Source organism: Haliaeetus albicilla, chromosome 4 (assembly GCF_947461875.1).
Source record: "Haliaeetus albicilla chromosome 4, bHalAlb1.1, whole genome shotgun sequence".
Taxonomy (NCBI): Eukaryota; Metazoa; Chordata; class Aves; order Accipitriformes; family Accipitridae; genus Haliaeetus; species Haliaeetus albicilla.
Window position 1 is genome coordinate 18,397,924 of NC_091486.1, and position 25,188 is coordinate 18,423,111.

General features: G+C 58.0%; 3 protein-coding genes across 7 annotated transcripts; 1 reads left to right on the forward strand and 2 right to left on the reverse strand.

Moving 5' to 3' along the window:
• Positions 1-39: 39 nt before the first annotated feature.
• On the reverse strand, positions 40-10,932 carry ZNF142 (zinc finger protein 142). 5 transcript variants are annotated; one of them, XM_069781134.1, is made up of 9 exons: positions 10,691-10,932; positions 10,044-10,371; positions 8,804-9,442; positions 8,302-8,562; positions 6,999-7,811; positions 6,582-6,759; positions 2,660-5,894; positions 1,041-1,146; positions 40-662 (listed from the first exon to the last, which is right to left on the reverse strand). In XM_069781134.1, the coding sequence occupies exons 2-9, from the start codon at positions 10,324-10,326 to the stop codon at positions 163-165; spliced, it is 6,015 nt and encodes a 2,004-aa protein (XP_069637235.1). In that variant the 5' UTR covers positions 10,327-10,371; positions 10,691-10,932; the 3' UTR covers positions 40-162. The 5 variants fall into 5 exon arrangements, with proteins under 5 accessions (XP_069637235.1, XP_069637233.1, XP_069637231.1 ...); XM_069781132.1 differs by having other exon boundaries at positions 8,302-8,565; positions 10,844-10,905; XM_069781130.1 differs by having other exon boundaries at positions 8,302-8,565; positions 10,734-10,846.
• On the forward strand, positions 10,923-16,506 carry BCS1L (BCS1 homolog, ubiquinol-cytochrome c reductase complex chaperone). The gene is made up of 8 exons (XM_069781152.1): positions 10,923-11,004; positions 11,890-12,266; positions 12,543-12,682; positions 12,798-12,992; positions 13,387-13,450; positions 13,834-14,003; positions 14,465-14,582; positions 15,791-16,506. Exons 2-8 carry the CDS (start codon positions 11,947-11,949, stop codon positions 16,041-16,043), a joined length of 1,260 nt encoding a protein of 419 aa, XP_069637253.1. The 5' UTR covers positions 10,923-11,004; positions 11,890-11,946; the 3' UTR covers positions 16,044-16,506.
• Positions 16,507-19,096: 2,590 nt separating this feature from the next.
• On the reverse strand, positions 19,097-25,182 carry RNF25 (ring finger protein 25). The gene is made up of 10 exons (XM_069781146.1): positions 25,101-25,182; positions 24,870-24,944; positions 24,672-24,774; positions 24,494-24,561; positions 23,698-23,767; positions 23,500-23,571; positions 22,622-22,762; positions 21,728-21,817; positions 21,039-21,173; positions 19,097-20,922 (listed from the first exon to the last, which is right to left on the reverse strand). Exons 1-10 carry the CDS (start codon positions 25,136-25,138, stop codon positions 20,197-20,199), a joined length of 1,518 nt encoding a protein of 505 aa, XP_069637247.1. The 5' UTR covers positions 25,139-25,182; the 3' UTR covers positions 19,097-20,196.
• Positions 25,183-25,188: the final 6 nt, after the last annotated feature.

The window sequence follows — 25,188 nt, forward strand, 5'->3', positions numbered from 1 at the left end:
GGGCTACAAACAGCCCCAAGAAACAGTATTAAAAGGAGCTTGAGAGATTCCTTTTATACAGCCGCATATTTTACAACCCATATACATATATGCCTATACACACACATACATCTCCGCAGCAGGCCTGCACCACTGAGGCCTTAAAGCAGTCGGGATTCGGCCTCACTGCAAAGCACCATCCTTCTCTGCAGGGCGCCCTCCTTCCTGCTCCACCCCGGGGGGTCCCTTGGCCCGGCTCTCCCTCTGCACGGCATGGAGGTGGACGGTGGGCGTGCTGGGGTCCTTGCCCACCCCTTGGCTGGGGTCGCCGGCCCCACGCTCGGGGTGATGCCGCTGGATGTGTTTGATGACCTGGAACTTCTGCTTGGCCTTGTAGGGGCAGTAGCGGCAGAAGAAGGGGTGCTCATTGGTGTGGGTCAGGTAGTGGTGGCGCAGGCCGGCTGCCCAGCGGAAAGCCCGCCCGCAGGCATTGCAGACATAGGGCTTCTCCTCGCTGTGCTTCTTCAGGTGGGTCTTGAGGAGGAAGCGGGTCTTGAAGGCCTTGCCGCACTGCTCGCAGATGAAGGAGCGGGCCTCTCGGTGCCGTGTCTCCTTGTGCACCCGCAGGGCATCTGCCCGGTTCGTGCGGTACTCGCACTCATCGCAGCGGTATGGCTTCAGACCTGTGACAACAGGAAAGGGAATGGCACCAGGATGGGGGAACAGTGCCCACCATCCTGCAGGTCTTGCCATCCCTGTAACAGAGCAGCAGTCCCCAGGGACTCCCCCCCTACATCCCATCAAGTCAGCAGGCACCCCAAGACCCCCCATTTCCAAGGCACCACATGGCACCTGGGGTCCGTACCACCCCACCTTCCCTCCCTCCCTGGGGGACTGTCCCCAACCCACCAACACATGAGAATGTGCTGCCCCCCAACAGCTGGGGGTCCTCCCCCACCTCCAGCTGGGCCACTGGTAGCAAAGGCAGCAAGGAGCAGAGGTCCTTGCAGCCCCAACTGTCTCTGGTAGCCCACGGCCCGCTCCCAGTGGGCAGCACTCACCCGTGTGCTTCGTCATGTGGTACTTGAGCTGATTCACCCACTTGCACTTGTAGCCGCAGTCGGGGCAGAGGTATTTCCGCTCCTCCTTGTGGATCCGCATGTGGTACTGGGCACAGGGCAAGAAGGCAGGATCAGGATGAGGCCATGTACCCTGCCCTTGGAATGTGCAGGGCTCTGGGATGCCAGCGAGGGGCTCACGGACAGCTCTGGCATCTCAAACTGCGTGGGGCAAGGAGGGCTGCCTGCTTGCCTGGCAGACTATGGGCAATGGGGATCCACAGCAGGGTCAGGATGAGACCCGCATACTGCTGAGCTTGCTCTGTCCCAGCCTGCGGAGGGGCACAGGCTTTTCTCCCCAGTTTGGTATTTAGGGCAAAGTCCAGGTTAAAACCAAGCCCAACAGAGCTAGCCCTGAGCTGAGCACATCGCACAGCCTTGCCCAGGCAGTCCCAGATGGCTCCACCTCAGCCTGGCCATTAGAAAAGTCAATATTCCTTTTAGCAAACCAGACCATTTTCTCCTCCATTACCCCACGCCTGGCCCTCCTGTTCTAGGAAAGGCCCTTTACCATGCATGAGGATGCTAATCACCTACAGAAACGAGGGCAGGGTCTGGCTCTGCTTGCAGGGAAGCTAAGCTTTCCCTGCACTGTGTCTAACTGGTGCCACAGAGCACACTGCAAGCCAGCAGGCAGCAAAACTTGGCTTTGAATGGTGCAAGGCTGCACCCAGAGGACGCCAGAGATGTCAGCGGGAAGAGGAGCTAACGCAGACAGCTGCCCACTGTACTGGTTTTGGCTGGGATGGAGTTAATTTTCTTCATAGTAGCTGGTATGGGGCTATGTTTTGGATTTGTGCTGGAAACAGCCTTGATAATACAGAGATGTTTTCATTACCGCTGAGCAGTGCCTACACAGAGTCAAGGCCCTTTCTGCTTCTCACACCACCTCACCAGAGAGCAGGCTGGGGGCGCACAAGCAGTTGGAAGGGGACACAGCTGGGACAGCTGACCTCAACTGACCAAAGGGATATTCCATATCATAAGATGTCATGCTCAGCATATAAAGCTGGGGGAAGAAGAAAGGGAGGGACGTTTGGAGTTACGGCATTTGTCTTCCCAAGTAACAGTTATGCGTGATGGAGCCCTGATTTCCTGGAGATGGCTGAACACCTGCCTGCCAATGGGAAGTAGCGAATGAACTCCTTGTTTTGCTTTGCTTACATGCGTGGCTTCTGCTTTACCTATTAAACTGTCTTTATCTCAACCCATGAGTTTTCTCACTTTTATGCTTCCTATTCTCTCCCCCATCCCACCGGGAGGGGAGTGAGCGAGCGGCTGGGTGTTGCTTAGTTGCCGGCTGGGGTTAAACCGTGATACCCACTTTCTTGCTTTGCTACAAATCCCCTTTCCCCTTAATCTGCAACAGCAGGGAGCAGGGAAGAGACATACTGTACTCACATGAGTTTTTATCTGCTCACCTCCTATTCCTGTATGAGCCACAGGAGAGGACAAAGGACAAAACCTCCCCTTAGTAGTTTCTTCTTCCCCAAATTCCCATGTCTGGATCCCCCCCAACCTATGTAGATGCAGTAGGATATATCCCCAAGCAGCGCTCTCACCTTGAGACGTGAGGGGTCAGCACAGGCGTATTTACAGAGGTGGCACTTGTAGGGCTTCTCACCAGTGTGGATGCGGATGTGCCATGTGATCTTCTGCCTGTTCTTGGTGGTGTACTCGCAGTCTGAGCACTTGTACACACGGGTGCCCCCATGGCCCTTCATGTGCTGGTCGAAGACGAGCTGGTGGCGGCAGGCAAAGTCGCAGAAGGGACACCGCAGGGGTTTGTCCTGGGGGGTGGCTGGCTCATGGCTCTCCACGTAATGCCGCACCAGCTGCTGCCGCTCCTTGGCTGCAAAGCTGCACAGCTCACAGCGGTGGCTGAAATGCTGTGTCTTGTGCTCATCCAGAGCCTCCCGGGTGGCAAAGGTCTCCTTGCAGGTGCTGCACTCCAGGTGTGGGTGCTGCTTCTGCACGTGGCACTTGAGCGTGGCCTCGCTGTGGCACACGAAGCCACATCGTGGGCAGCCATAGGACACCTTCTCCTCGTGCCGACGCAGGACGTGCTGCTTGAGGGCTGTCTCAGAGCTGAAGCGAGCCTCACAGCGGGAGCAGCCAAAGTTGAGCTCGCCGCGGTGGCAGCTGTTAACGTGGCGGGTGATGTCATTCTGCAGGTAGCTGCTGTAGTCACAGAGCGGGCAGAAGTGGGTGGGCGTCTTCTCGTGCACCCGCAGGCGGTGGATGCGCAGCTTGGAGTTGGTGCCAAAGGTCTGGCTGCAGATGCCGCAGGCGATGCGCCCCACACCAGTGTGCAGGGACTGGTGGGCCTCCAGGCGGTAGCGCCGTGTGGTGCTGAACTCACAGTAGCGGCACTTGTGCGGCTTCACGCCCTCGTGCTTGATGCGGACGTGCTGCCGCAGGCAGCGGGCCTGCTTGCAGGTGAACTCGCACTGGCGGCACTGCAGCTGCGGCCGCTTGCTGTAGTGTTTGCGGTGCAGCTTGCGGTGCAGCCGCAGGGCTTTGGCTGCCTTGGAGGTGAAGGGGCAGGAGGCACAGCGAAACTCACCCAGCGCCACGCAGCCCCTCTTCTTGTGTGTCTTCATGGCCCGTTCCTGGTGGCAGGTGAAGGGGCAGGTGGGGCAGGAGAAACGCCTCCTCTTGGGCAGGGTGGCTTTTGGGGAGGCCACATCCAGCAGAAGCTCACTGGGCTGGCCCATCTCAATGCCGGCTGGGTCCCCCTCAGGGAGCTTGGTGCTTTGGGGTCCATCCTCCTTGGGATGCACGATGTGCTTCTCAGCACAGTGGCTCTTGAGGGCCCGCCTGGAGCGGAAGGCCTCTGGGCACAGGGAGCACCAGAACTGCTCCAGGCGCCGGCACCCATCCTCCACATGGGAGGTGATGGTGGAGACACGGGAGCACACGAAGGAGCAGGCGTTGCAGTGCAGCTTTCCACCCTCCAGACGGTATTTCTCTGAGGGTTTCCCAGGCTGGGGGGGACAAGTGGCTCCACCTGGCTCAGCCCCATCACCTTGCTGGGGAGGCTCTTCTGCCACCTCTGTGCTGTCACCCAGCAGGGATTTCTCAGGGGCAGGACAGCCCGATACCTGTTGCCCAGCCAAAGGACTGCCTGCTACTTGTGTTTTATTGGGCAACAGTTCAGCTTCCCAAGGGCTCTCAGCATGCCCAAACTCCTCTGAGCCTCTCTTCTCGCTCTCTGCCATTTCTGTACCATTATCACCAGGGTGGTCAGCAGGTTGGCACAACCCAGGTGGCTCCTGACCAGCTGGTTTGAGGATCTTGTTCTTCTTCAGGAGGACTGGGCACTTCTTGAGAAGGTGGGTGTTGAGCCCCCTTTGCTGCTTAAAGCTGGCACCGCACTCATGGCACACAAGCGGGGCCCGGCGGCTCTGGCAGCTGGCTTTAGAGTGCAAGGACATGGACTTCTCCTTCCGCGTGATATACGAGCACCTCTCGCACTTAAAGATCTGGCTCTCTGACTGCACCACAAGCATCTGCACCCTGCCCTCCAGCACCAGCGTCTCTGCCTGCTCCTTGTCCTGCTTCCGCAGAGCCTTCAGTACTGACTCCGAGCTGCCTCTGGCATCGTCACCAGGGGTAGCCACGTCCTCTGGGACAGGTGGGTGGCTCTGCTCAGCTGTCTTCAGCACATTGAGCCAGGCCTCTGGCAGCTCGGCTTGGCTGGTCTCTCTCATCTCGGTGTCTGCCACCAGCTTCTGGTGGTCCAAGCATGACCCCTCAAGGTGGCCCGTGGCCTGTCTTAGGCCATCTTTTCCCTGGCCATCTCCTGCCGCTACACTGCCCTCCAGCCTCACTGCCTCATCCTCCTGTACATCTCCCTCCTCTTCCTCAAAGTCTGGGATGTCTTCGAGTGTATTGTCATTGTCCTCCAAGCCAAGGTCATCCCGGGAGCCCAGCATCTCATAGGCTGCAGGAGGCTCCTTGCAGGTCAACATTTCTACGCTCTCCGACTGTGCTGCACAGGCTTCTCCAGTCAAATGCTCCAGGAGGGGGTCAGACGAGACATTCAGTGCCTCCAAGTGCAAGGTGCAGCTCTCTGCCACATCCCCAGAAGCAGCAAGCCCAGTTGAGCCTTCAGCAGCATCTCCTCGCACGCAGTCATCTCCCAGGGTGTCACCAGCAGTGGGACAGCTCTGCTCCCCCTCACCCACACCTCTCTCCACCTCGCTGCCGCTCTCTGGTGGAGCGGCATCCTGCCCAAGGAGGGGTACCACAAATGTTTGCTGGTAGCCCTCTTCTTCCTGGGACTCCAGCTGGGATGGCTTCGCCTTTGCCCACTGTTCCTTGCTGGCGAGGGGGGAGCTGACATCCACACGCAGGGCTGCGCCAAGCTCATAGCCAAAGAGCGCCTCGGATGAGCTGATCTCCAGCTCCTTGCTGGCATAGTTCTCCAGCCAGTCCTTGTCACCAGGGACGTAGCCATGAATCTTGCGCTTGTGGAAGAAGAGACTGGTGTTGCTGAAGGTGCAGTAGGAACAGAGGGCGCAGCGAAACTCCTTCTGCTTGGTGTGCTTGCAGTTCTCGTGGTTCAGCAGCGCCTGCTTGTACTTGGTCTGGTAGGTGCAGTACTGGCACTGGAAGATGGGCACCTGGTAGTTCTGCGAGTGCTTCGCCTGCATGTGCTTCTGCAGCTCGTACTTGCGCTTGCAGGCGAAGCCGCACACCTCGCAAATCAGACTTTTGCCCTGGTGCCGCAGCTTATGGCTGCTCAGCTGGTCAGCGCGGTGGCACCGGTATGAGCACTGGTTGCATTGGTACCTGTGGGGAAAGCAGAATTGGTCAGGCAGCATGAAGAACCTGGGCAGACTGAGCCCTGTCAGGCACGTTGAGCTCTGCTTCCCTGTCCTGGACACATGGGGAAGGGGTACTGTTTGGTTTGCCGGATCTGACCTTTGCCGTCCAGGCAGCTCTTACCACAGGCAATTCCTCCCTGCTGCAGCCCTTGGCACTGCTGGTGCTTTACACCCCCAGCCTGGGGACAGGAGATAGATTTCCTGAGTATTCCATACAGTGACCGTGTCACCCTGCCCACACACATGACACACCAGCAGCACCTCCAGCATCCCTGGATGCAGACTGAGCCCAAAGGTGGTGATAACACAGAGGTGAAAAACATGTTTTGGCAGAGTCCTGTACATGTCCAAGCTGGCCTCGGCCCACGAACATCAGCAGAGCCTGTGAACCCAAGCTCAGAGCTGCACTGATGTGGTAATAGACCTTGGTGTCATGGAGACACCAAAAGTAGGTTTGCCTCCACAGCACCATGCTGGCAACAATCTGCAAGCTCAAAGACTGCATTTCTTACATGCCAGACAGAGCAGGCTGTAGCCATCCCCCAGGCATGAGAGAGTCGGGAACACAATGCAGTCTGGAGCAGCAAACCCCTGGAGCAGGATTTGGGGAGCACCACTTATGCTGCCAGGCCAGTGGAGCCAGGGGTCATACCGGAGATCTCCAGTGTGCTTGCGCATGTGGACGTTCAGGTAGTGCTTCCACTTGGTGATGTACCCACACTCAGTGCACATGAAGTTCTTGTCATTGGAGTGGGTCAGCATGTGCTTGGACAGGTAGCTCACATCCCGGCATGTGAAGTCGCAGAGCTCACACTTGTGAGGCTTCTCTCCTACACACAACACAGGAACGCCCTCAGCATGACAAGCGGATAAAGCAACATGGTCTGCCTCCCCCTGTAGAGAAACCAGCTCAGCAGGAGCTGGGGGTAACAGGAGGGATGGGGGCAGGCCACAACTTCAGCCAAGTGACACCAGAGTGGAGGAGCCGGTGATGGGATCCAGGAGCCCTGACCCAGCCCTCCCTGCCCATCCCAGCTCGGCTCTTGGGACCCCCACAGCGGACACCCACCAGTGTGCAGCAGCATGTGGCGGATGAGGACCCTCTTGTGCGCGGTAGCAAAGGTGCACTCAGTGCACTTGTGGATCTTCTCATTGGCATGCATCTTGCCCACGTGGTCGTGAAACTCCACGGGGTTGAAAGTGGCGTAGGGGCAGAAACTGCACTGGAGCTGCTCGCTGCCTGGATGCCCCTGCTTCTTGTGCTTGCGGAAAACGTGCTTGTTGGAGCAGATGAAGTCACACTGCTGGCAGTGGAAAGCATAGTGGGTTTTTCGGTGAGCCTCCATGGCCTCGGCTGTGCCAAAGAGCAGCGAGCAGGCATGGTACTTGCACTCCACCGCCTTGATGCCATGAGCATCCTTGAGGTGACGGACAAACTCCTTCCGGTCCTCCGCGCAGTAGTTGCAGCCCCCCTGGAAGCAGCTCAGCCTCTTGGGCTCGGCTTTGTGAGTCTTCAAGTGTTCTTTAAGGGCCTGGCTGAGCCGAAACTTCTCCTCACAGACAGGGCAGGAGTAAACATCGGAGTAGAAGTTGGAGATGTCCTCGTGCATGCTGGCCATGTGACGGTTGAGGGCATTCTTCTCCACCGAGCTGTAGTGGCAGAGCGGGCAGCGATGGGCCTTCTCACCTGTCTCCCGCATCATGTGGATTTTCAGCTTGCTTTTGCTGGTGAAGTACTTGTGGCAGTTGGGGCACTGCAGGCTGGGGTCAGGGAAGTGCAGGTGGAGGTGCTCTACCAGGTGTGTCCGTTTCTTGAAGCACCGCTTGCATTCGGGGCACATGTGGGTTTTGTAGAGGTACTCAGAGCCCTCCGTGACATCCCCTGTGAAAGCAGAGGATGGGGAGCCATCAGCAGGGAAGAGAAGGAGAGCACAGGCAGATGTTCTCTCCCCGATCCAGCTGTGCCAGGGTGAGGGCTTATACACATATGTGGTCACACAGTGGCCATCTACTTAAGAGGGACTGTCCCCACCCCAAGCCACCAGCATGGTTCAGATGAGCTCTTTCCAGCTCAACACTGGCAAAGCGCAGCCGGAATCAGGCCTGCTCGTGTGTTCCTGATCCCCAAAGCCTGGCAGACTTTTGCCTGAGCCTGGCAGTGCTTGTGGGCAGGCAAAAGAAGGGATGCATTTGCTTGGGCAGGGGGCTGGGGGAACAATTCACTGGTACATGCAGGAGATGTGGGGCTGCTGGATGGCAAGGGACCCCCAGGCCCCACCAGCCCGGCCCATGTTTCCCCGCCAGTCTCGAGGCTGTGCTGCTTGTTCATAATACAAAGCCTGAGCAGCTCCTCGTAGGGCTCCACATCCTACCTTTGAAGTGCTGTGCCCGCGGCACTCTGGCTTTCTCAGGAGCTGCCTTCCCATCCTCTTTGGCCTCGCCTTCGCAGGGGCTCTCGCCATCCTCCTCTGGCGACTCATCCCCACCACTGTCCGAGTCCTCTTCTCCAGCTGACGCTTTCTGTCCCTCCAAGGAGCCCTCCCCAGTGCCTGCGGGCTTTGCTGGCCTGGCTTCTGCTGTGGTGGCTTCCCAGCCAGGGTGGCAATTCCCCACCTTGTCCTGCCCTTCTTCTGCTGCTTCAATGGGGAAAGACAGAGATCATCATGCTCCAGGCAAGAGGGAGCCCCCTCACCCACATACATGCAAAAAAACTCCTGGCTGAGATGGGGGGCACAAACCATGCAAGGAGGAAGGAATGCAGGGCTCCCTGGCCCTCCAGCAGCACAGCATCACCCCCCACTCCTCCCAGTTGTAACTGGGATGCACGGACACAGCCTCTGCAGCACCCAAAGGCCCCGGACCCCCCGTCTGTACCTGATGGCAGGACACAGCGCTGCTCGAGGCCATGGGGGGCCGAGCCAGGGTGGCCATCTGTCACAGGTGCCTCAGCAGGGGGCTCCGCAGCATGGCCCTTCCTGTGCTGCCAGAAGAGCTTGGCATTGGCTGTGACAAAGTCGCAGTGGCCGCAGTGGAAGGGGAAGTGCGTGCGGTGGTGCTGCTCCATGGCCAGGCGGCTGGGAAAGAGCAGTGGGCAGGCACGGTAGGTGCAGGACACAGGGGAGGCCCCGTGCAGGCGGTGCAGGTGGCCGCGCAGTTGCTTGCGGTCCTCCGTGGTAAAGCAGCAGCCCTTTTCAGGGCAAGGCAGAGCTCCTGGTGGGGCGCGGTGGGTCTTGAAGTGCTCCTTGAGTTCGCCGGGCTGTGTGAACACCTCTCGACAGACAGGGCACAGCAGGTGCTCGGGAATGGAGCCCTCCTGCGTGCTGACTCCAGGTGGCTCCGAACCCCTCGGCTCGCTCTGGCCCTCCCTGGCAGAAGCCAACAGTGTCCCGGGGAGCTCCAGGTGCCCCGGGGGGGCCAGCAGCAGGCATTGGTGCTGGGAAAGCAGGGAGGCCTCTGGGAAGCTCTGGCCGCACCTCTCGCAGAAATACAGCTCCACCACTTTGACCAGCACCTCTGCAGAGGGGGAGGGGTGAGCTTTAAAAAGGGCTTTCACCAGGCCCAGAGCTTGGGACTGGCAGTTCAGTTCCAGCTCTGGACAAGGAGCATAAATCCCTGTTGCCACAAATTAGTTTGGAGAACTGCAGCCGTCCCCCTACCCGGTGTATCCCAGGACACCTCCCATAAGAGAGGGAACACCACCACCCAGGTGACCACGATGACCAGTTCTGTCCCTTAGCACCTTTGAGGCATGCAGAGATGGGAGATGGGCTCAGCCCCATTCCTAGCAGGATGTGCCCACACTGGACCCGAGTGAGAAGCATGTTGGAGGCGACAGTCCAGGGTGGAGATCTCCACCTGGTCCCTACTGACAGCCTGGAGCAACCCCCTCACCTAGCACGCAACTCCCACAGCCACCCCTCCCCATCCACACACCCAGCTCATGCCAGGTCTGCACTAAATGGTGGCACCAGACTCATGACGCATATGAGGTCAGAGACACAAGGGCACCGCGGTGTCCCCAGGGTGCCAGTTGGAGGGGACAGGGGTCCTTGCCAGACCTCTCTCCCTCCGTTGAGCGCCATAGGGCCCATTCTGCCCTCCCTGCACACCATACCTGTGGCATTGGTTGCGTTGCTCAGCGTCATGTTGCCAGCCACTGCCTCGATGAATATTTCCACGTTGCTTCCTTCAGAGTGAGCCCCTTCCCCAGGCATCGACGCCTCTGCCAGCAGCAAGTCCTGGCTGGCGGTCAGCGTGGGCGTCCCAGCCAGGCTGGTGCTGGCCACACTGGGGCTTCCTACAGCTCCTGACTCTCCTGGTGTAGGCAGGAGCAGCTCCGAGCACAGGGCCTCCATCTCCTTGCTGGGACCCTCAGACACAGCCACTTCTGCGCTCATTGCCACCGGGCATTGGCTTGGTGCCGGGCAGGAGGGCCTCTTACACTGAAACAGAAGAAAGTGCTTTAAACAAGGGAGAACCCAGAGGCCATGGGGTCCTACTGGATTTTGGGGGGCCAATCCCCAGGCAGGGGTATGAACTGGGGTATCTCAAAGCTGGCTCCCTTCTGCTGTGCCCCAAGCAGGCTGCTGGTAAAACCCACTGCCACGGGGGAGATGGGGTGCAGGGACCCCTGTATCCTCCCCAAACTCGGGGGCCTCTTCCTGCGCCCAACAGCCAGGGCTTGCTCCCCGGGCCCAGGTGGGCCCCAGCCCGAGCCCAACCCCCAGACCTGGGCCCAGCCTCCAGCGAGGAGGTGCCCACCGCGAGTCCCCACACGGCCGCGACCGTCCCAGCCCCCTCGCACCGCAGCCCCGGCCTGTCCCCGTCGCCCCGGGCCGGGGGCTCAAACCGGGCCCCGGTGCCTCCAGCCCTGGCACATCTCGATGATGCACGCTGGGCGGGAGGGAGCGTCACCCTTTGTGCGGCTCGCGCGGCCGCTCTGCTCTGCCCCGCCGACCGCCCCGGCTCCGCTCTATGGTGCGAGCCGGCAGCCGGCCGGAAGCGGCGCCGGGCGGAAGTGAGGGTCGGGGCTATAGAGAGCGGCGCGGCTTGGGCTAGAGCGGCGCTGCGTGGAGGTGAGGGGCGTCGGGGCCGTAGGCCGAGGCCGGTACCGGCGGGGGCGAGCTCCTGCCGGAGGGGATGAGGGGGCCTTGCCGTGGGGAAGGCCGGTGTGGGGCTGGGTCTCCTGCGGGGGAAGGTGGGCTCCTGCCGCGGGGCTGAGGCTCGGCTGCGGGGGGAAAGGCCCGACTGCGGGGCAGGGACACTGCCGTGGGCCCGAGGCCTTCCTGTGGGGCAGGGCAGGCACTATCCTGGGAAGGAGCCTTGCTGCAGGGTCAGACCCCGTTCTGGGGGAGGTGGGATCCTCCCTGAGGGAGCAGAGCAAGTCCGTCAGGCTGTCTCTCTGTTGGGGGAGGCTCCCCCTCATCCCCTATATCTGACAGACCTGTGCTGAGGGAGCTGGAGAAACTTCGGGCCCCTTAAGTGTGCGGCTGGTGCCCTTAATCCAGACATGGAGATGCTGCTTCCACCACAGTCGCGCGCCTGTTGCCAGCAGCAAAGAAACAGCTCTCGGCTCAGCCTGGGGACGCACTTCAGCTTTTTCAAACAATAAACCTTAAATAGTTGGAGTGCTCAGTGATTTGTAGCTGTTTAAAGAATAAAACTGTGTAAAACTCTGGGCTTGTTGTCATGGCTGAAGAAGGAACAGATGCTCCTGTGCTTGCTTGAGAGCCTCCAGCTCTTGGACCCCTCCTGCCTGTCTCACCCAGAGGCTGCAGAGAGGGAGAAGGTTCCTGTGGCCAGCGGCAGTCTGAACCCCCGCTAATAAGATAAGCACGGGTGTGGGATCTGAATGTGCCAGGCTGCCTTTTGCCTTGCGAACCAGCCACAATAAAGGCCAGGCAACTGTGGTTGACCTGTTGCATTCCCCGCTGCCATTCAGTCCTCCTTTTTCCACACAGGTTTGTTTCCAGAGCGCAGAGACGATGCTGTGAAAAGGAGCCGCTTAACCTCCCACAATGCCCTTTTCTGACTTTGTCTTAGCACTGAAGGACAACCCGTATTTCGGGGCTGGGTTTGGCCTCGTTGGGGTGGGCACAGCCCTGGCGTTAGCCCGGAAAGGGGCCCAGTTTGGCCTGGTGGCTTTCAGGCGCCATTGTATGATCACCTTGGAGGTGCCCGGCAAGGATAAAAGCTACCACTGGCTGCTGAACTGGATCTCCCACCATGCCAAGCACACACAGCACCTCAGCGTTGAGACGTCATACCTGCAGCATGAAAGTGGGCGTGTCAGCACCAAGTTCGACTTTGTCCCCAGCCCTGGGAACCATTTCATCTGGTAAGGGAGGGCAGGGGGAAAGTAGTTTGGGGACTGACCCTTGTTTTGGCAAGGAAACTCCAACCTGAGGTGTCCATGGAGACAACAGAGAGGATTCTGCCTCCTCCTTGGGTCTGAATTAGGGCAGGAGATTGAGAGTAGCGAGAGGAGTCTGTATTCACTGGTGTGAGGTGATTTCCTTACCCAAGATGAGTGTTCTCTTTGATGCATGAACTGGGCTGGGCACAGCTGAGTGGTGCTGGACCACTGTCTCCCAACCCTGTCTTCCCACCCCAGGTATCGCAGGAAGTGGATTCGCATCGAGCGCAACCGGGAGAAGCAGATGATCGACCTGCACACAGGGACACCCTGGGAGTCCGTCACCTTCACTGCACTGGGCACCAACCGGGAGATCTTCTTCAATATCCTCCGGGAAGGTCTGTAGGGGAGCTGCATGGGGTCCTGCTGGGAACAGCCTGCTCCCAGGAGATGTCCAGAGCTTCAAGGGAGATCCTTTTCCCTGCCAGCTGTCCCCTCTGCCTCTCTCTGCAGCCCGGGAGCTGGCACTGCAGCAGCAGGAGGGAAGGACAATCATGTACACGGCCATGGGAGCAGAGTGGCGGCAGTTTGGCTTTCCCCGCCGGCGGCGGCCTCTCAGCTCTGTGGTGCTGGAGGAAGGTGTGTCAGAGAGGCTGGTCCACGACGTGAAGGAGTTCATCGACAACCCCAAGTGGTACAGCGAGAGAGGCAAGGCTCCAGTGTGGCGTCCTCTGTACCGTGCCCAGCGTGGCTCCTTACCCCCCTGCAGCCACAGCTGTGGGGCACCACGTTGGCCACATCCTGTAAATGAGCAAGCCCGGGTGCTGGGGTCAGGCCTGGGTCTGCAAAGGAACAAACTCCCCTTGGTTCAATCTAATCCTGGAAACCACTATAAGCCACAGAGTTCATTGCTCCTGTGACGCTGCTGTTGGGGTGAGGCAGGATGCCTGTGGTCCTCTCTGGACATGGCTGCAGAGAGATTTTTCCCTGCTGCTTGCCTTCCTCTGGTGTATCCTCTGTGTGTGCTCAGCACAGCCCCCATGGCTCTGGGGAGAGAGCTCAGAGCAACCCAGCTGATTCCTAAAAGGACACTGTCTTTTAGGGATCCCCTACCGAAGAGGCTACCTGCTGTATGGTCCTCCTGGCTGTGGGAAAAGCAGCTTCATGTGAGTATTGCCAGCTGGCTAACAGCAGTTTTCCTGCCAGCTGCCTGCTCTGGGGCACAGCGGTCTCTTCTGAGAGGGTGTGGATGAGTTTGGGTTTGAAATGCAGGAGTGGGCTGTGCCTCCTGTGTGGTGCCTGGTATAAGCATTTGCGTTGCTGGCACCGTGACAGGTCAGGGTGACAAGCCCTTCACACCCTTGCTTTGCACAGTGCTGCATGGCACCAGCAGGCTGAGCAGGGGGCTCCCACCCGCCCTCCATATCTGATCTCCACTGGGGGAGGATGCCTCTGCCCTCTCTCCTGCTGCTGGCCATGGAGATCCAGTTCTTCCTCTGCTCCGGGCTTTCTCGCTGTGATTCACCCCTGTGGTTTGTGTCCTTCCCAGCACAGCCCTGGCTGGGGAGCTGCAGTACAGTATCTGCCTGCTGAGCCTCAGCGACCGCAGCCTCTCTGATGACCGGCTCAATCACCTCCTGAGCGTGGCACCGCAGCAGAGCATCATCCTGCTGGAGGACGTGGATGCTGCCTTCGTCAGCCGGGACCTCGCTGCTGAGAGTGAGCAGTGCCCCTGTTCCTGGGCCAGTGGTGGGAGGGAGGTTTGCTGGCTGTGCTGGGGAAAGGTTTGGACTCTGGGCTGCTCTGCCACACCAGCAGAGACCAGGAGTGGGCAGCTCTCTGGGGCCTTGGGGCCCAAGCTGGACCTCGCCCAGTTGTGGCTAGGCTATATAAAGGGAAGTTTGGGTCCTTTATCCTCAGGCAAAGACACTTCTCCTGCCCAGCTATTTTCAGCATGAGAAAGGGGATGGCTTTCTCCCTTATTCTCTTTTTGGGTTCCCAGGGGTGCAGGTGGGCAGGGGAGGTAAATGTGCTGCCAGCCAGGGAGAGACAGAGGGTCAACCTCAGGGCAAGGAGAGAGTGGGGAGCTTGGCTTAAGCCTCAGGTGATAGGGAGGTGGCCTGCAAGACTGCATGGGGTTAGTGACCAGTGGATATGATCTCAGACACCTCTGTCTGCAGACCCAGCTGTGTACCAAGGCATGGGGCGCCTGACCTTCAGTGGCCTCCTCAACGCGCTGGATGGTGTAGCCTCCACAGAGGCCCGAATTGTCTTCATGACCACCAACTACGTGGACAGGTCAGAGCTGCCGTCTGGGAGGGAACAGGGAGGGTAGCATGGGAAAACCTTGCTCCCTTTTGATGGGCTTTACGGAGGGCTATTTGCATCCTCCAGTGTGCAGACTGGGGATTCAGGTTTCCCAAATCCTCCCTTGGGATGCAAACCCTTGACTGCTAATCAGGGTCTCTTCTGCTGGAGCCTCAGATGCTTCCTTGCTGTTCAGACCAGCAAGGTTGTGCCCTTCAGGAGAGGTACCAGCTCCCTGCCCATGGGGATCTGCAGGTTTTGGGGTTGTGGCCATGCTGCCAGTAAAACACAAGCCCCATGTGCAGCCCGTTGGGTTGGCAGGATGCAGCCTGGGCTCACGGCACCCGGCCAGACGCTGCCCTGTGGCAAGCTTGGTTCACTCCAGACCGAGCTGGCCTAGAGGGTTGTTCAGAGGTTGCTCATAGGACAGAGATGGGCAGAGCTGTTTCCCAGGACACGCTTTTCCTCTTCCGGAGCCAGCCCTTCCCCAGCTCTCTCGCTTCTTTTGGGTTGATTTCCCCCCTCAATCCCCCAGGGTCAAACCTCTTCCCCACCTTTACCATCTCACAATGCAGATAGGACACTGGCAGATAGGACACCTTACAGACAGGACACTGGCTGTGCTAGCATGGAGCAGGGGGGCCTTTACTGTGTTCAGTTTTGGGACCCTCACTACAGGAAAGACACTGAGGTTCTGGAACGTGTCCAGAGAAGGGCAACCAAGTTGGTGAGGGGTGAGCACAAGTCTTATGAGGAGTGGCTGAGGGAACTGGGGTTGTTTAGTCTGGAGAAAAGGAGGCTGACGGGAGACCTTATCGCTCTCTACAACTACCTGAAAGGAGGTTGTAGCGAGGTGGCTGCCAGTCTCTTCTGTCAGGTGGCTGGAGATAGGAGAGGAAATGCCTCAAGTTGTGGCAGGGGAGGTTTAGATTGGATATTAGGAAAAATTTCTTTACTGAAAGGTTTGTCAAGTATTGGAACAGGCTGCCCAGGAAAGTGGTTGAGTCACCATCCCTGGAGGTATTCAAAAAGCGCATAGACAAGGCACTTCAGGACATGGTTTAGTGGGCATCGTTGATGGTTGGACTCCATGATCTTAAAAGTCTTTTCCAACCTAAATGATTCTATGATTCCTGCAGGACCCACCCTGCAAAGACACTTTGATCAGGTTTTCAAGGCACCCCTGTGTCTCTCAACAGGCTGGACCCAGCCCTGGTGCGTCCTGGCCGCGTGGATCTCAAGCAGTATGTGGGCCATTGCTCCCGCTGGCAGCTTGCCTGCATGTTCCAGCGCTTCTACCCCGAGCAGCCCCTGGCTGCAGCCGAGCGGTTTGCGGAGCAGGCACTGGCGGTCTCCAAACAGATCAGCGCTGCCCAGGTACAGGGCCACTTCATGCTCTACAAGACGGACCCCGAAGGAGCCATTTCAAACACAGGCTCCATCCTGCTGTGACTAGGGGCCAGCTTTCCCCTGCCACACTGCAAGGACTGGGGCAAGGACTTGACCATCCTGGGGATGCCATGGAGCTGCGCAGCCATGCAGGCCAGGTCTCTGTTCACCTCTACCTGTCCAAGGCCTTGGCTTTTTATTAAAACATGTGGAGAGTCAGAGCTGCCAGCCTTGCAGCAGGGAGAGGAAATCAGCTCTTGCCGCTCCCCAGACTTGGGCAATACTGCACCGGCCCCACTCACCAGTGCATGCCTCATGCTGGGATTGCTGTAAACTGCCGAGGCTCCTGGATGTGAATCCCCTTCCTCGTGGAGCAGCCTAGGGGTGCCCCAGAAGGGCACTTTCCTGGGGCAGGACATTGGGGTGCTACAGTGCTAAAGCTGCTAGTCTTTGAAGGGACAGCAGTCTTCACTGGTTTGTGAATATTCTCTGTGAAGTGCACAACATGGCTCTTAGCTCTCCGGTCCCTTCGCCTGTTAGTTGCCACACTAACTGGTTGCCCCAGCTGCTGGTCCAGAGCCCTCCTGACTGCAGCTCAGCATGGCCAGTTCTGCAAATCCAGAGTGTTTCAGAAGTGGCTCCCAAGAGACAGCTCGTTGTCCCTCAGGCTGCAGGCTGGTGCCACAGCTCCTGCCCTGCTGAGTTGTGATGCCAAGTCACAGATCTGCTTGGACATTGTTCCTGGGCAGGCATGACTGTCCCTCCTGCCAGAGGAGAGGTGGGGCCCTGGAGTTACTGCATGCCTGCCTGTGGGGGCAGATGAGAGGCTTTGGCTGGTTACGGAACATCTTCCCAAGAGCTTGATGTTAACCCCAACGGGCATTTCTGCAGCCAGGCCAGCCCAGTGCAAGGTGCAGAAATCCCTGTTGGAGGCAACTACTCCTCTCCTTCTAGCACGAGAGGCCCTGCATGGCTGAAGGAGGGATTTGGCCAGCTGCTGGCAGTCTCACAGCCCTGTCACCAGGCTTCCTTCCCACCAGGAACAAAAGTCCTGGATGGGCTGGTAGAGCCACAGGTGCCTGCAAAACAATCGAGAAGCGAGCAGGGTTTGCACCTCCTTCCCAGTGCCTTGGAGCCAGGGTATGCATGCTGACCCGCAGAACAAGCCAGCCAGAGCCTCTCTCCTCCCTAGTCCCTGTTTCAGAGTCCCAAAATGAGCTTCCCCAGAGCCAGCCTTGTGTTCATGTCCTTGCCTCGGGGGGCTGCGTCACCTTGGCAGAGCTAGGGGAGCTGGTTCCAGGCCAAACCCCAACCATTAGGTCACTGCTCAGCCCTTGTCTTGGCTCTGCCCTGCGGGGCCAAGGGTGAAGCTGAGAGCACTCAGGGATACGAAGGGGCCCAGCCAATGCCACCTGGCTGAATTTCAGCCTGAACGGGCGCTGCTTTGATGCAACCCTAGACTTGCACAAATGTTTCTGCAAGTGAAGGGTTGATCCTCTGGCCATGGGGGGTGTGTGTGGGGGGGGTCTCTAGTGACTCAGGCAGCTCCCAGAGCAGGGTGCTGCTGTTGGCATCTCAAACCCCATGCCTGGCCATCCCAGAGGCTAATTGCTTGGATCCAGGCTTGTCTCACAAAGCTGGGGGTCAAAACTGGCCAGTGAGCAACTAGCAAATGCCTTGCAGCAGTTTGGGAGGATGGGGAAGCGGTGAGGAAGAGCCAGAGGGGCCATGGGCCCCCACCATGATGCCACCACACAAGAGCACAGGCAACATCTCTCACTCTGCTTGCTTTTAATAGTGTTAATGCTACAGATGTCGCTGGTGCCCTTCTGCCCAGCATGAGTGCTTTTGCCCATTAAGCCTCACAACAGCCCTGTGAGGTAGGTGGGTGATGCACGTGGACACCAAGCAAGGAGCCCCAGGGCAGGGTGCAGGCTCCATTCCTCCCCTCCAATGCAAAGGTTTGTTTTGTTTAGCCCACATATGTTTCCACGTGCTGTTGCAAAATGTCCTCTGCTTCAGGCTGACAGCAGTGAGTCAGAAAGGTGAGGGCCCTTCCTAAATCCCTACTCCCAGGAAAAAAGCCTCCCCTCTAACACGTCTGGCATTTGACTGAAGTTACCCAAGTCCTCACTCACTCCGATTTCCATGGCTGAATTCCCATGCTCCAAACACTGGCCACAGCAGCTTTCCTGCTGAGAGTAAGTCTGGCTCACTGGAGGAAGCCAAGGAGCTTCAGCTACTGCAAGGGGCAGAGATCTTCGCGTTTCTGTCAGGACATGATCAAATGGAGGCAGCAGAACAAGCACCAACGTCAGATAAAGTTTACACCTTTTCACCCAAGTGTGGACAGGCTGTTCACCCAGAAATTAGCTGGAGCAAGGACAGAGCAAGCACTGAAGAAAAATCTGGGCTTTCTTCAGGGAGCGAGTGCTCAGCCCTCATCCCCAGCAGGGCACAACATCTGGTGCTCATATCCCCAAGCCCAGGACAGGTAGTGTAGGTTCAGACCAAAGAGTTAAAAAAAAATAATGCTTTTACAGCATTAGGGTTGAAAACAGGCCAGCGTTGGAAATCTAAGCACAGAAGGTTCTTGGGCAACGGGTTAAACTAACTCCTTCAGGACAAGGCCAGGCATGGAGAGAGCAGGGCAGGAGGTGAGAAGGACCCATTCAAGAGAGAGCTTTTGTGCACCATCCATGTGCCAAAGCATCAGCCAGGCAGATACAGCGCAAATGCCCTCCCAGCCGGCACACAGCCTTTGGTTTCCCAGGGATCTCACCTGACAAGTCCACCACAGCATGGCCATTTTTGCACTCAGTGGGAGAAGAAAGACAGTAACAACCCATGTGTGGCCAAAAGAGAGGTGGGGGCACAAGGCACAAACAAGTGTGAAGGAGTCAGTACTGTCCAGGTGAGCCAGACAACTTACACCGAGTCAGGCAAAGCAGGGCCTGGGGAGCCCTCCTGCCACCCAGGAGTGCCAGGGGAAGATCTCTGCCCCAGCTCCAGCTGTAGGGAGCAGGGAGGGGAGTGAGCAATACCAGGGATCAACACCTTTGCCCCAAACAGCAAAGAACAGGAGCGAGAGGTCAGAGAAAACAAAGGGAGCAGGCTCTGGAGAAGACCCAACAAATTAATTTAATACCAGTGTCCCACTTCAGAAGCTTGGGATCACCCATCATGGCTGTGGAGTGGGACACATTAAATCTGTGAAGCAGCACCAGAAGGAACTGCACCAAGTTAGTTTAAACAGCAAATCCTCATTTCTTTGAAGCAAGATCAGCTCAAAGATGAAAAGAGAGTAAGAAAGAGTATCCAAAGTATTGGGGCATGTTTTCACTCCGGGCTGTTGGAAGCTCCAAGAGACAACCTGGCCTGGCCTTGGAGAGGGATCCTGTCAGATACAGGTCACAAAGCAAGAGTGCTCTTCACAGGTCTCTGTCAGCTTCTGCCTGCACAAAAGCAGCTGAAGGACAGGGCAGGAGCTCCAGCTAAATTCAGGCTGCTTGGGGGAGCAGGAGCCAACCCGAAGCCTCAGCCACCAGACAGCCCTGACCTGCCAATGCATTGACTTAAGCTTAATTTAGCTCTCCTGGCTGGGACTGGGAAATGTCCTGTCGTACAAAAGACTTGCCTGGCTGAGCCCATCAGCTGAACAGCAGTCAGGGCTGCAGAAGCAGCAATGCTGTCTCCAAGGGACAGGGACAGCAGTTGAGAAGGCGCTCTGAGAAGGAATGGGGGACACAGCAAACTGAGCTCCAGGCTGCTGCCCTGGCACAGCCTCATCACTTAGCACCACCATGGCTCCACAGGATGCTGGCTTCCAGGGAAAGTCCTGCCATGACACTGGCTCTGCCGTTGCAACACGCTAGGCTCAGTCCATTTGCTCTGTAGGTGTGCACATTTCCTGGCAGCTCACATACAGGGATGATGGCTGCAGGTCCCCAGTCACTCTTTCTCTGTCCCCTGGGTCCCCTGAGACCATGGCTTACATCATCTATCAGGAGTCAGCTTCTCCAACGCTGGTGACAGCCAGTCACTCACGCCAGGATGCTTCATTCCACACATACGCTGTCCCAAGCTGTGCCACATGTCAACTGCCTCCTCCCTCCCAAGGGGTACGGTGTCTGCTTGCTACTGCTCCACCAGAGCCTTCACTGTTCTCCCCAGAAACAGCCCTTCCCTACCCCAGCCCAGCCCCTTACCACTCCTGCTAGGAGCCACTCTCCTTCTCAAGGAGATGGGCTTCTCGTTGTCCACTGGGCCTGAACACTCCTCGCCCTCTTGGTGCTCTGGGGTAGGAACCACGCTCCTGGACTCTGGACCTCTCCCACCTCCCACAATCCCAGGGCCTGTGGTGGCCCTGCCAGCTGGGAGCTGCTCTGTGGTCGCTGCGGTTGAATGCCAGGTTCTCCTTCTCCCTGCCCCGGGCCTCAGCCCCCGCCTCCGGGGTCCATCTCTCCACATCACGGCACTCCTCTTTCAAGTCCACTGCCTCTGTTACAGGTGAGGGGTCTTCAGGGCACAACTCCTTTCTTTCAGCCAAGGCAGCAGCCCTGCTTCTGCTGTGAGGCTTTGGAAACTCCTGGCTGTGCCTCCCACCCGGTCTTCGCTCTGGTCTCCGGCTGAAGCCCCTGGGCCCCCTGGAGCCATGGAGTGTATGACAGGCTTCCTCTGCCGGTTCCTGTGAGCCACTGCATGACTGCCTGCCCTGGCCTCTGGGGCCTGGCCTCTCCCCTCTGTGCCTCTCCCTCTTGCTCTGTTGCTCTCTGGGCACAGCAGGCCTCTCGGGCCGCCCGGGTTCTGCCCTGGCCACTGGTGCCCCGGCTGGCTCTGGAGCCGAGGCTTGGCTGGGCGGCTGGGGCACATCCACAGCACCTGCACTCACTGGCAGCTCAGAGGCAGCGGCTGCTTGGCCTGGATCGACAGCAGCTGGAGGCTGAAAGAAAGAAGCCACCAGTGAAGAAAGGGACAGGGGAGTCCCACAGCAGACAACAGCACTCAGTCCTGCAGTCCAGGGCCCCCCTCGCCAGCTCTTTGCCCCTAGTGCCATACCGCCTGGAGGCTGATGAAGTAACGGTTCCTCTCTGCTTCAGGGTCAATGATGCCCCCTTTCTCTTGCTGTCTCTTGAAAATTAAGCGCAGTTCTTCCTGGTGCTGCAGTGTCTTGGCATCCGGCCTGTATGGCTCCTGAGTGGCAGAAAGTAAGGCGGGGTAAGGGCTCTCTCAACACCTAGCATAGATAGGCAGCTGGCAGTGCTAAGAGCTACTCCCCAAACCCTCCTTTGATCACACAGCACCCAGGCAACCTGCTTCCCTTTGCCACATTTGGCCAGGCCTACAGATGCATGCGAAATCCCTTGACAGAGGCAGAGCATGCTAGTGCAGACCCACTGTTCCTGCAGTGACTGCCTTGGGACATCCTGTTGTGGGGCAAGATGCAGAGCAGCTACGATCAGGTCACTCTCCTGAGCCCGATTATATCCCAGTGAGTAGAGAGACATGCCCCATGGCAGAATCACCTCTCCCCCAGCACATCTGCTCAAGACTCAGGGCTATACAACTAAACCTGCTCTTTGTGGACACATCAAAGAGTCAGGAGATGCCCTGCTAGGTTTTGTGAACTGCCCTTTGGATGGGCCATCTAGGAAGACCTCAGAGCGTGCATTCATTCTGCTATAACATCCCAGTTGAAGCTACCCAGTGAGCGGGTGCAGCTGGGCAGGTGAGCCCCCATCTCTTACCAGCGGGTGCTGCGGAGCGGGTGCTGCCTTCAGAGCACAGAGATCATAGACCAGGGTCTCCCGGCAGACAGGGCACTGCACACCGACTTCCTGCAGGGAGGCAAGAGGTGATACCAAACCCTGGCCACAACACAGCTCACACACTGCTGGATAACCCCAGCCTGGAAGTGGAACAGGGTGGCCTTCTTCAATCTTCTGCCAGTGCAAAGAAGCCCAGGGGGGTTCCAGCAGCATGAGGGCAGCCTGGTGTCTCAACGACTGCTACGGAAGGTTTCTCCACCACGAGGCTCACTGGGATTTGTGCTCCAGTGGCTGACCGCTGTACAAACCACCTCTGTCAGCACATATGGCTTCAGTCATCCTTAGGCTAGGATCTATTTTACTCCACACCAAAGCGGAGCATGTCATCTAGGCAGCACGTCTTTGAAAGCGTTTTGCAGGAAGGAGCCTTTAACTTGTTTCACACTCAGCTGTGCTGTTTGCTCTGTGGCTGATAACTCTTCCAACACATGCTCAAGCAGGTTTTATTGCCCCAGAACACAGGTGATAATGTTTATCCTGCTGCAAACCCCTGCAGTTCAAGGACTAGGGAAGGAGCTCTCTTTTCTAACTCCTGTGGTTCCAGAAGTCCAAAAATGCAACTCCCCTGCCCCCTTCCACAGCAGGCACTGACCCAGAGATCCAATAAACCAACTGCTAAAGTACTAAAAACTTATGGGGTAATTTTGGTTGGAAAGGCCCCTTGGGGATCACTTGGTCTAATCCCTGCTTTGATTCTCAGTGCGGACATGACACTGACCATGCTGCTGGGTCAGGCTAGCCCTTACTCCCATGTCCCAAAGGGGGTAACAGAGACATCATGAGGGCCTGGGGAGGAAGCCCAGCACGTGGTACCTGTTTGGGGGATGGCGCCGGGTGCTGCTCTCTCTCCTCCTGCTGCATGAGGATCTCCTCCTCCATGTGCTGGGCATAGCGGGCCAGGCAGTGGGAGTGGAAGTAGTGGTAGCAGTGGGTCTTTGTGAAGGCTTCTCTCTCCTGTAGAGGAGAAAGGGCAGCTTCAAAGGGTTTCTGAGCACAGGGTTGTGTAGCTTCCCCAGCTGAGGTGGGTTTTCACTCCCATGTCAGTGCTGACAGTGGGGAATTAGCACTATTGCTTGCAGAGCCACACAACATCTTCTGCTGGGCTTCATCTCTACTTCCTCAGCTCTTACTGGGACACTGCTCCCTGTTCTGAGTGTGAGAAACGCTCCTAATGTCAAGGTGCAAAGTTTTTGTGACTGATTTCTCTGTGTATACTCCTGTGTAAGCAGCAATCTGCTCACCTGTTGTGTTCTCCTTCTTAGGCAGGCACTGCCTCTCCTTGCAACCTGGACAAGGCAAGCTCCCCTTTCCCCGCAGACCTCAGCACCTGCACGGATGTGTTCCAGTCCCTCCTGACCACCTGTGTGCTGAACTCCAGGCGAGCTTTGACCAACACAGGGAAGTTGAGATGCACCAGCAACTATCCCCAGACCCTACCTACTCCTTTGGAGACACTGGCAACACTTGCTGCCCCTATGCCTTGTTTCTGTAGATGGTTATCTTCAGGCCGACGGGGAGAGTAGCATATATCGCCTTAGGAATGTTCATGCTCAGTAGGATTGCCTACAGGGCAGGGGGCTGCTGAGGCATACCCTGGTCCCAGGCTGATATCCTAAGCTTTGAGCCCCAGGCTCCCCATTCTCTCACCTCACTTCCCAGCCAGCTTGCAGGGCCAGGAGACACATGCCTACCTGGAATCCATAAAGGCAGATCACGCACTGGCCATGAGGAATGTTGTTGTCAGTGAGAATCTCCTTCCCCTTCTGCAGAAGCATCAAAGCAAACATTTTACTCACTGGCCTGCCCATGGGCTCAGGGCTCTCCCACCCCTCGGGCAGCCCAGGAGCAGTGTCTGTGGCTGGTCACCCCCAGTCTCCCCCAGCTCTCACCTCAATCAGTTCATAGAGCACCTCTGTCCCCAGCCTGGCTTCAGCAACACTTCTAAGGGTCTGGGAAATCCTGCAGCAAAGTGGCAGAAATGCTTAACACAAATTTAGCCACACCTTTTCACTATCCCACATACCTGTCACCCTGCCACGATGACAGGAGGAAGAAATAGAGCACTGGCCTTCAGGCTTTGCCTGCAGCATGGGATGGGCACATGTGCACACACATATTCACGTGCTCTCCCAGCTCCCCACAAGCCGGCGCACAGGAAGCCTTTGCCTTCAGAGGACATGCAAGAGCAGGTTTGCTGACTGCCTCAGCTCAAGCTCACCCAGCACCCTTTGGTCTTGATGAATATCAGGCTTTGTTTATCTGATGGCAGCCCCTGACCAGGTCTGGCAGGAGCCACATTACTCCTGTGCTGCCGGCAGGTACCAGGGTCTCCCTGCACACACTCCGCTGCACCAAGGACAGGAGCACAAAGGCAACAATGGGCTGCCCAAGGACTCAGTTCAGTTCCACCTCTGTCAAAGCAGGACCAACAGCCTCAAAAGCCCAGGGGATTTAGATTACATTTCAGGGGGACCACAGGGGAACAACCATAGGGGGGACCCCCAGCGTCAAACTGAGCACCAGCGGCTCCCATGAAATTTAAATCAAGGTCATTTAGGGACCTGTATCCATCTGTTAACCGGACATGGGGAGCCATATGAATTTGAGAGAAGGCTTTTCCACCAGTTCTGCCTCCCGGATCTCTGGAGGAAAGGATCACCCTCTCCCCACCCTCCCGGCACTCACTTTTGAATTTGCTCATCTGACAGCCCCCGTGGGTTCCTGATCGAGATTTCCGGAACTTTGTTGGGATACTAAGAAAAAAAAAAAAAAGAAAAACAAAGAAAAACACCCAAAGCGCAACAAGGAAAGCATAGAGACCCGGGGTGGGGAGGAAAGGGGGCATGGGAGTCCGGCAGCCTACCTGGGGGGGCACGGAGAGCACCAGGGTAAAGCGGACGTACTGGGAGTCCTGGTCCTGGGCCGTGGCGGGGTGCAGGGTGATGCTGATCTCCCAGGGCTCCCACCTGCGGGGCAGGCCGAGGTGAGGGGCGGCGGCGCCGGGCCGGGCCGGGCCGGGCCCCGGGGCGGAGGGGGGGAGGATGTTGGCCCCGGTACGTACCTGCCGCGGCCCCGCGCTACCCGCAGCTCCTCCAGGTAGATGGACTCCAGCACCTCCACCTCGGGCGGCAGGGCCCTGCGGGGACCGGGCGGGGGGGTCAGGCGGGGACCGGGCGGGGGTCAGGCAGCGGCGGCGGCGCCGCCGACCCCCCCCCCCGCTGGGGGTGGGGGTGCGGGGTACCGGCGGTGCGAGGCATCAGGACCAGGGAAAGGGTGGGGGGAGCGCGTTTACCAGTCCGTCGCCTCCGCCTCCTCACCGGCAGCCGCCATCTTCCCTCACGCCCCGGAACCGGAAGCGGAACCTCAGCGAGGGCGCACGG